The sequence below is a fragment of the Morone saxatilis genome, unplaced genomic scaffold (assembly GCF_004916995.1).
Source record: "Morone saxatilis isolate NCDOM2014 unplaced genomic scaffold, NCSU_SB_2.0 Contig8, whole genome shotgun sequence".
Lineage (NCBI taxonomy): Eukaryota > Metazoa > Chordata > Actinopteri > Moronidae > Morone > Morone saxatilis.
In genome coordinates, this window is record NW_023340257.1 from 18008847 (window position 1) to 18019483 (window position 10637).

Here is a 10637-nt window from a genome sequence, read left to right on the forward strand (position 1 = left end):
GATCAGCGACAGACACAGGTCGAAGATACTTACGCATTGGCGAAGTTCAGGAGTTAATTAGTGTTGGAGAGAAAAGAGATGACTTTAATCTATTTATCTTTTGAGCTCATTGACTTGAGGCTGCGAAATATCGATGGATTGGTACTTAAAAGTTCACAATCAGAGCGGGATGGCACATGAATATAGACATAGCCAATGGAATACCGATATGTAAAGACCAGGATTGAGATGGTAATTAAATTAGATGGATTCCAATTATATGAAGTACCAAGATGACGCAACAGGACTCTTAGCAGAGCTTCAGTGACAGAAGAAGTAGGAAGCTCAGCTCTGAATTGTTGGCTCTCACCTGCAAAAGAGAAGTCATAGACAAATGCACGCACATTAACAGCCAAACTGAGAATGATTTAAAATGTAATAATCCACCTTGCAGCAAAACATTTTATTAAATAAAAAAAAACTAAAACTTCACAGCAGTGAGGATTTGATAAAATAGTTTTGTTTACATCACTCTAGGTTCTTACCATAGGTGTTTGACGGTAGCAAATAAACACCACAAACACAGCTGTTGTCATCATAGCACCAGACACAGCTGCTGTAGTCAGAGTAATGCCCAAAGTTTCATTAAAGGAAAGCTGGCGAGGAACACAGGCTGTTTGTTCAACATTGGACCAGAACTCAGAAGGACAACGCTCACAGTGAAGGGAACCTAGAGAAGAGAAAAGAGTGAATGGGAGAAGAGAGTAAAACAAAAAGGGGAAACGTGCAGATTGAGGTGTCAGTTTCACTGCATTTTGACATGACTATCTGATTTTTTTATATTGTAAAACCTCACCAGTTTTATTGCTAATCTCCCCATCAGCACATGGTATACAGTCAAAGCAGCAGCAGCTGTTGGCCTTTCGGGTACCTGGGGGTCAGCTCTCACTGCACGCTGAAACAGGCACCCTTAGCTGAGAGGTGTCAGTAAAAAGATTCTGCACTCCCTCCAGGGACAATGTTCCACTGCAGGGTGGTAGATAAGCCTTTTGAACAGGTCTACTGGCAGGGGATGTTGTAGAAATGTTTAATAAATGACTAGAACTTTCTGCAAGTGTTACAGACTTGAGGGAAGAAGAGGCATATGAAGAAAAAGGGGTGAAGTGCAAGTCAATATAGTATTTTGTCTGTTTTTACCATTAGAACATGGGTATAACACTGGAATAAATTCACAAAAATGTGGAAAGTTCCAAGGGGGTGATAAGAAGATTACAGACTGGATCTTTGACAGCTTTTATTTTTTATTGTTATATAATGTAGTATGATATATTATAATCTAAATGTGTATACTATTGGATCTGGATACAGGTCCTCATCCAGAATCTCGACATACATTTTCTTCGTATGCTGGGGATATCTTACTTTTCAGTCTTATATCACAGCATCATACCTGGGGGATTTTAGTGTGTTAAAAGTTTTTTTCTCTTTCTTGGGCAACATCTGTTCTTATAGCTCACAAAAGCAGTTGAGTCTTTGTTGTGCTGCATGGGAAACTTGGCTTGTAGCGTGATAACAAACCGAAAATTGAGATAACAGGTATCACCTATTCAGACATAGAAAAACGTTCCACTTTTTATCTTGTAAGGTCAGTGATTCTCAAGTATTAACAAGATTAAGCAGGATGTTGGCAGGATTCTTCACTTTTACTCATAAAGATGAATAGAGTTCCTTGGGTACATCTTTTTTTCTAAATGCTCCCCGTTCCCTCTTCTTTGCAAAACTGTATCTGGACTGGTTTTACAGAAGCTTCATATAGAGAAGTAAAATGCAGAGGATCCAGACTATATTACAACTGAGATATCGCGGTAGTTTAAAATATTTGATTTATATTAGTGGGCATTTTAAATGAGACCACCGTTTCCTCATTTGATTCAGAAGCGCTGAAGACTGAGTGAAGAGGTTATGGTTTAACCAGAAAGGGTTCAAGTCGCCCAAAACAGCTTTATCTTTCCTTAGGTTCAATAACATTTAATTCAGTACATATATAGAAACGGTTTAATAATTATTTTGATATTAACCACAAATGTCATAAGAACTCCAATATGTAAGTTCTTATATTCTGAGCACCCTTTCATTACTTTGCCTATAATACTTCAAATGGTCTCATTTCTGGGGTTCTAACTTTATCTCTAAAATGGCAATTCTTTTAACTATTGTGAAGTGTAATTTTATGTAACTTCTCTCAAAATTAGTGATCATGGCACAACCTGCGAACCACAAAAAATCAAACAACAAAAACATAACCTTGCAACTCACTTTTATTTTTGGTTATTAATGTTATTTATCTTATGCTGTACAGTGTTTGTAACATTAGTAATAGTGGCAAACATTGAATTAAAACAGGCCTATATCTTCATTTTTCATTTCTATATTTTGATTGCATTGTTTGAAAAATATACAAAATGCATTTTTTTTATTTGTAACACCAACAATTCAATTGACAGTGTGAATTAACTTTATGATATGTTGTCAAACAAATGACAGTAGCTAGCCGACAGTAGCAAAAATTCATCATTCACAATTTATAGTCAGAAAAGAAAAGATTTTTTTTTTTTACCACAGAGTACTATATAGATTAATAATGATGTAATAACTTAATAGATTGCTTTACTTTTTAATCAATATCTGATATATTACTTGAGGTGTTATTTTTTATTTTTTTACCTCTCATTTCTTAAATCACATCATGCATTTTTATTTTCTTTGCTACCTGCCCATCAGGTGTTTCTTGGTGTTTTTCTCAGGCCTCAAAAGAATGATGAAACATTTGGGGGCAAAAATGCAGAGCAGTAACCCATAGCTGGAGGCCAGGATTGCAAAAATCTCTACAGCAACTGCATATTTTCCAGGAGAGCTAACGTAAGCAGGGACAAAGGCCACCCAGACAGCACAGAATATCAGCATGCTGAAGGTGATCAGTTTGGCCTCATTGAAGTTGTCAGGGAGTTTCCGAGCAAGAAAGGCCAAAAGGAGGCAGGAGCAGGCCAGCAGGCCAATGTAGCCCAGAACCAGAGAGAAGCCCACCACAGAGGCCATGGCACACTTCAGGGTGACCTGTAACCCCGGGATATCCAAGTCAGCTTGGGGCACCGGAGGGCTCAGCAATAGCCAAATAATGCAGATGATAACCTTGATGAAAAAAAAAACATTGCACAATGTCAGGGAATGTATGTACAATGCTGTAGCAATATAATAATTTGAATACTAGAGTATTTTTTTCATTAATAAATGCATATGCTATTCTGACTTGTATACAGGTAAAGAGGCAGACACTTCCTCTCTGTTGTCCTGGACCAAACCACTTCATTAAGGCTCCAGCACCAGGCCGAGCTGAGCGAAATGCTGCAAGAACTACTATCGTCTTGACTTGGAGGCAGGAAACACAAAGTACAAAGCTGATCCCAAAAGCTGCCTGCTGGAACCGACAAGACCAGACTGATGGACGACCAATGAAGACCAGTGAGCACAGGAAGCAGAGCTTCAGCGACAGGAGCAGCAGGAAGCTCAGTTCTGAATTGTTGGCTCTCACCTTAACATGAGAACTTGGATTAAATTGATATTAAAAAGACTGCACCCCTTTGTAGAAAATGCACAGTGTATTTCTGGGTTCTTACCATAGGTGTTTGACGGTAGCAAATAAACACTACAAACACAGCTGTTGTCACCGCAGCACCAGACATAGCTACTGTAGTCAGAGTAATGCCCAAAGTTTCATTAAAGGAAAGGAAGTCCAGCTGACGTGGAACACAGGCTGTTCGTTTAGCATTGGACCAGAACTCAGAAGGACAACGCTCACAGTGAAGGGAACCTGGGAGAGGAAGACACACAAAAGAGGGATGGAGGACACATTTCAAAATCAAATCAAATCAAAATTGTAGATGAGCTGAATGCAATATACAAAGTCAGGGTTGCTGCATATTGGCTGATTGTGCTATTGCAAATTCAGTACCGACAGGATAAAATATTTATAGGAATGTCTTTTGTAATGATTTCCTCACCAATTTTATTGCTAATCTCCCCATCAGCACATGGGATACAGTCAAAGCAGCAGAGAGGTTCTCCTTTCCTGTTGGCCTTTCGGGTACCTGGGGGACAGCTCTCACTGCACACTGAAACAGGCACCTAAACAAAAAGTAAAACTATTTTCTCATGTACATACATATGTCTTATGAATCATAGAAAAAGATTTGATTCGATACACATTTTGTTAGTGGCCTCAAGATTAGTACTCTATAACCACCTGACTGGATCCTGTGCTCCACTGAATAGCTGACTCATTCAGTTGTAGATCAAACCCGTCTACACGACCAATCAAGACAAGTTTTTGTGACCCCTCAGGGGTCTTTTGCCAATTTACAAGGTCGTACTTTGCTGGAATGTCGCCCCCTTGGAAATATAACAGTTCACCCTGTGGTGTGGTGAAATTCAAGTTGTTCAAGTGCTGCAAAAGCTGAAAGCATCAAATTGTTTAAATAGTAAATATTTTACTTAAAGTAGATTAAAAGTATTGGCACTTTGTTTTATGTGACAAATGCAACTGTTTAATGTCCCCATTACATTGTGAAAGTCTAAATGCATTTCACATAAGTGTGGAAATATACATTTTATACAATTGTGTTTACCTCTAAGGGTTTTATGTGTTTTGGAGAGGAGCACATAGAGCTGTTGTTTCCAGAAGGGCTGTCTCTGTCAGGGCAGGACAGAAGACTGTGAAGGGCATGGGCTGCAGCATAAACAGCAAGATAGACATTATATGTCACCCTTAGCTGAGAAGTGTCAGTAAAGATATTTTGCACTCCCTCCAGAGACTCTGTCCCACTGCAGGGTGGTAGAGTAGATTTTTGAAGCAACCTGTTAGCATTAGCTGGTGGTAGAGAGGCATATGAAGAAAGAAGGGTGGCCGCAGGGGTACAACCAAACTCATTTTCCCAGAATTCTATTAAAAACTCATCGTGAGGACGACGAGATGGGTGCAAACTTCTGAGATAATTTTCAAATCCAGGTATAGGTGAACTTCGAATGGCCACACCAAGAACACCTTTTGCCACTTTGGAAGTGATAGGATTTTGTAGAAGATTACCACTGGTGCTCCAAGCTTCACTGGCCAGAAACTGTCTGTCGGTCACCTAGTGAGAGACGAGATCAAGTTAAACATGATTTTTAACAAGCTATATTGTTTGTAAAATAAAATCTGGATGGCACTGACAATATTTGATACACATTTTTATTTCAGTTGCTCACATTTATATTGGCTAGTTGCAGAAACAGTTCCCTCACATCAGTGTACCAGGTAAAGATCAGAATCACCCTCGCAGTCGAGGCTTGAATTGTTAGTGCTGCTCGTCTGGCATCATTTACAATGTTTTCCCTTTGGAGAGTCTCTACAAACGCCAAACACAGCCCTTTCCCCTGAGTCTCCTCCTGGAATACCTGTCACATACGGTTGAAAGGAGCAAAAAGATTAGACAAATGAAGTATTAAAATATTTTATTAATGTGAATTTCTTGTATAGATGCCATAACATTTCTCCTACAAAAAATGGAAACACCTTTACTGCCATGTGGCCATAATCGTTGTTTGCTACTACTGCACCGATCCAGGTCCAACTGAAGCGAATGGCAAGCTGGGCAATGGCCCGAGCTTGATAAATATCACTGGGCATGGTTCTGAAGAAGTTAGGAAATTGGCGCCTGTCACTTAAACAGGGACAGCTGGCTGTGTAGCTCATCTAAAAGACAAAAACATATAGTACATACATAGATATTCTGAAATAACACAATTATTCCGAAATATCACATAAAGATAGCTGTAATCTATCCAAGTTTTCATATTGTGAACATTTTAAAATAGAAGTATAGTTTTTTTTCAATCAAAAAAGTGTTTTTCTTTATCTTCTACATAATCCAATACATTTGCGGAATTTAATTGAACTCACTAAAGGTACAGAGAGTGGCCCCAGGACTCTGCAGAGTATCATGGCTGTTATAGATGAGGAACCACCAATGATCAAAGGAACAGGCCGATCCCCTGATGGCATTATAAAACATATTGATATAAAGTAATTTATTAAACAAACATAATACTTAGTTCTGTTTAAACACAACATTACAGTGTTTATGATGTCATAATTATATTCATGATGTTATTAATTGAGAAGTACATCAGTTCCATGAAAAGCTTGATTTAGTACCTTTGCTTTCTCCGGCTCCCTCTCCATACCCAGCAGAATAATCTGGCAGGGCTTCTGAATTACAGCTGGTGCTGTCTCCTCCAACCAGTGACAGTGCTGCCTGCATAGCCCAAGGAGGCAGGGCACAGCTATCATGAATATGGTAGCCCAGCTGCACATTTGGTAGCAAGGTTGAGTTATGATTGATTTCCTCCAGCGCAAACAACATAGCGTATATGTACTGTAATGGAAGATTTTCCAACCTGAGACCACAGGACAGAAGGAATGAGAAAATTATCAGTTGAAAAACTGCTAATCTGTTGCTAGGTAATAATTGTGTATCTATTGGATAAGCAAATATAACAGCTTTTTAATATCTTAATCTTAAGGTGAAGGAACCACCAATAATTAAGGTAAGATATTAAGATAGTAAGATACAGCTAAAATAGGTCTTGTGTGTCAAACATATTCATATATAATACAGTATTCACACTTGACAATGCAGTTCAGAGTTTTACCCAGTGCAAGGTTTGTAGTGTGGCAGCTGAGTAAAGTCATGGGCTGTAGCTGGAGGTTGATAGTAAAGACTAAACAGCCCACCAATAACTAAATCTCCATCCTGGAATAGACCCTGGGCACTCGGTGTACCCCACCGAGAACAAGTCATTGTCTGAACCACCTGCAACCCAACCCTGAGCCCCAGCTGTCTGCCCACAAGCCCCACAAGGAGCATGGATGGGGCTAAGGAGGGCCACAGAGTGAAGAGCAAGGAGAACCAAGACATGGATGGAGCTGTTCTGGACAGTTTAAATATGTACAGTATATTCAGTTAGATAACGTCTTGGAACAAATAAGAGGTGCAATAAACATTTAACAGTTCCTGACATGAAAAGGTAAAATTCTTCTTAATGTAAGAAAATAAAGTTAATATGTTGGTCTTGAGAAGTCCACCTGTAAAGCAAAATGATTTTAGTGACAAAAATGCATGTTATGACAGGTCCAATTTGCACTGACAACAGACAGTTATCTAAAGCATGACATACCCCTCCCCCTGCTCTGCAAAACATAGATGTTGTTCTGGATATTTATAACAGCTGTAAACCCCACGGTGGAATAATGTAAACAGGATGACGCTGCATCAAATTGATTTTCATTTTAATAAATTAATTCACAGGGTCTCACAAAAAACAGGGCCACACCTCTCACACCTTCTCTTGGCTGTGTCAATAAAGGTTTGGTATGAAGACCTTTTGGAAAATGTACATACACAGTATTATTATTGTGATGGAAAGTAAAAAAGACAATGCTTTAATATATATATATATAGTATTACAATAACTTGCAGTAAGTCCAAATCAATCTATCTATAGAGATAATTATGGTTTGATTTGTCAAGGTTTCCAGCAATGGCTGAAAGTTGAGAAAAGAAACTAACTGAGCTTGATGGCGCTGTAAGTGTTTGAGCCCATGCGATACAAAATATTCCAGAACCAGGAACGACTCGCTGATCTGTCTCAGAGTGGATATGTTTTTTAGTTGTCCACATAATGCATGCAGGCAAGCATGTGAACAATGCCACTTGTGTCAGCTGCTTTTGTACGTGTATGTGTAGACTAAGAAGCAAATACATCACAACTTTAAGGAGCTTCCACATGGCACGAAGAGGGCAGTCAATAGAAAGGACTACAGAATAACTTACAGTAAAAATTAGGGTTTGCATGCTGTCAATTTACAAAATGAAAACGAGTTGGGAAGGCAAGTCTGACTTTGCTCAGGCTCATTGGGCCTGGATGGCTGCTTCTAAAGGGCATATGGTCATCTCATCAGTTAGATGAAAATTAATTCATGTCAGTTACGGGAGGAGGTACTTATGAGCCGCAGGTGTGATATTCCTCACCTCCATCATTGTTCATTTTACGAGCAATTACATCCCATTACACACTGACAGAAAGGTGGCACCGAGGGGAAAAATTAAGCCGTGTGCATGATGTTGTTGTTGTTTTTCATGGCTTTGCAGGTGATAGCTAGCACACTGCTATCATTTGAAAACAAAATATCTACAGTAGATCAATTATTATAGCCGCAGAATGCAAATTTGGAACAGATTGAGTAATGTTGCCCTCAAACACTATGACTGATCCAGTTTCTGCATTATCAGAAACACAAGTAAAAAGGAAGAAAGGTTGCAATAAGCTTTATTATATTTCATACTGGCTTTACCTTCTACCTATGCACTCACTGTGATGCATTCAGTTTGACGGTGACATCAAAAATAATATGTACGGTTTATGTTTTACTCCAAAACTGATACAAGAATGGGCAGGAATCTGTTTATAAGAAAGCAGGCATCCCTTTCAGGGTCCCTCTGCACTGAGGGTAAGTTAAAGGCCACACAAGTAGGACATAAACTCTTCCACACATGGATGCATTGAACCGAAACCAGTCTGATTAAACACACATAAAGGGGAACTGCACTCAATACTTGTGAAAACAGTGAGAATGAGAGTGGAAAGTCTAAAAACAACCCTAGTGATGACATAAGGGGATAATAAACATTTATAGAACAGGAAATTTGGAAGACTTGGATGTTTACCAGGCAGGTAAGAGACACTATTAAATCGCATAAATGTAATTAGATTAAAGTTATGATATGATGATATGATAAAGCTGGAACCACCGAGAGGGCCCGAAAAGACTAAATAAACTGGTTAAGATGGCTAGTTCTGTCCTGGACTGCCCTCTAGACTCCATAGAGGAGGTGGGTGAGAGGAGGATGTTAGCAAAGCTGACGTCAGTTTTGCACAACACCTCTCACCCCTGCCTGCTGTGGGGTCCCTGAGCAACTCCTTCAGTAACAGACTGCTGCACACACAGTGCAAGGAGAAGGAGCACTACAGCAGTTCCTTCATCCCAACAGCTATCAGACTCTTTAACTCAGCAACTACATAATGTAGCACCGTTTTGTCTCTGTAACATCTGTCAACACTTATCACAGTCAGTTTTTTTGCACTATTTAATACACAATTTGCACTATTAGTACTTTACTGTTTCACACATATATATATTTCCTAAGCACATAACTAGTAATTAGACCTGTACTGTATATGCATACCCTAGTCTATATTTTCTGCTAAGCTGTACTGCTGTGTATATATTTTTGTCCTGTGCTATCATTTATTTTTTACACCATGCCGCTATGTCCTGCTGTAGCCTGTGCAATGTTCCATATCAGTCACATCTGTATAAACAAGTTGTATAGTATACTACTACTCTTATTCTATTCATCATATGTTGTATTTTTCTATACTATTTCTTTGTGTATTTTTCTTATCTGCTGTGTTGTATCTGGAGCTACTGTACCGAGTGAATTTTCCCAGTGTGGGATCAATAAAGTCTATTAACTACAGAATAGATTTTCTTGATCAGTACTTAGTAGAGAATGCTACTGAATATTACTAGCAAATACTTAAATTAACAGTAGAGAATGACAGAGATGTTGCACAGCTGCATATGATAATTGCAGATGTACTGCAAGTCCCACAAGGAAGAAACCTTGTTAAAGGATGAGGACAGAAGCTTCACAGCATCATTAAATGGTATAATACTTCCATCTAGTGGTTGTTTCTTATAGTACGTGCAGTTTAAGCAGGACGATGTCCATGTTGTCAGGCCTCATCATTCCATCTTTGTATTGTGTATTAAGTGTATTAACTGTAGAATAATGCATAGCAGATTTTAATAAATTTCTCACTGTTATGATTTTGATATCAATGTAAACTACTGTGATGAGACATTCTGAAGCCCCGGTTTTTTAATAGCAAGTAAACTTATTTTAACCAAATATGTCAAGCCAGAACATATGACATTGACCCACTGTGAAAGTGAAATGTCTTTATTATTCACTTTGAAGTAATCCATGTATAAAGTATAATGAAAATAACATACAATGTTACACCCGCTACATAATTTGTCACAAATAAACATGTGTCCAAGAAAGGTACATAGATATCAAACATATCTAATTTAAATGTGTATTTTTCTTTAATGTCTAAGAAAAGAAGAAATTTTCAGTTTCACTTCACACAAACTATGTGTGGATGAAAGACATTTATTTTTTTACTTCATAGAGCTCATTAAGAATGAATATTATTTAGATCAAATGATTTGAAAAAACATATAGACGTGAATGCATTCATTATATCACCAGACAAATATGCGTCATTTGCTCACATTCAAGAAAACTACAGAATAACTATCTGGCCATCAGGTGTTTCTTAGTGTTTTTGTCAGGCCTCAAGAGAATAATGAAACATTTGGGGGCAAAAATGCAGAGCAGTAAACCATAGCTGGAGGCCAGAATTGCAAAAATTTCCACAGCGACAACATACTTACCAGGAGAGCTAATGTAAGCAGGGACAAAGGCCACCCA

At 38.5% G+C, this 10637-nt stretch overlaps 2 protein-coding genes across 2 annotated transcripts in view; both read right to left on the minus strand.

Annotated features, from left to right (window-relative positions):
• Positions 1 to 2745: 2745 nt before the first annotated feature.
• LOC118342069 (extracellular calcium-sensing receptor-like) lies at positions 2746 to 8121 on the minus strand. Its single transcript, XM_035680499.1, has 12 exons — positions 8106 to 8121; positions 6727 to 6949; positions 6230 to 6471; positions 5984 to 6066; positions 5588 to 5767; positions 5281 to 5469; positions 4662 to 5165; positions 4280 to 4489; positions 4038 to 4161; positions 3654 to 3847; positions 3278 to 3568; positions 2746 to 3168 (listed from the first exon to the last, which is right to left on the minus strand). The coding sequence occupies exons 1-12, from the start codon at positions 8119 to 8121 to the stop codon at positions 2746 to 2748; spliced, it is 2679 nt and encodes an 892-aa protein (XP_035536392.1).
• Positions 8122 to 8501: 380 nt separating this feature from the next.
• Positions 8502 to 10637, minus strand: part of LOC118342070 (extracellular calcium-sensing receptor-like) — a 5614-nt gene continuing 3478 nt past the window's right edge. The window contains exon 12 of the mRNA XM_035680500.1: positions 8502 to 8512. Coding sequence (XP_035536393.1) covers positions 8502 to 8512 — 11 coding nt within the window. The remainder of the gene's footprint in view (positions 8513 to 10637) is intronic.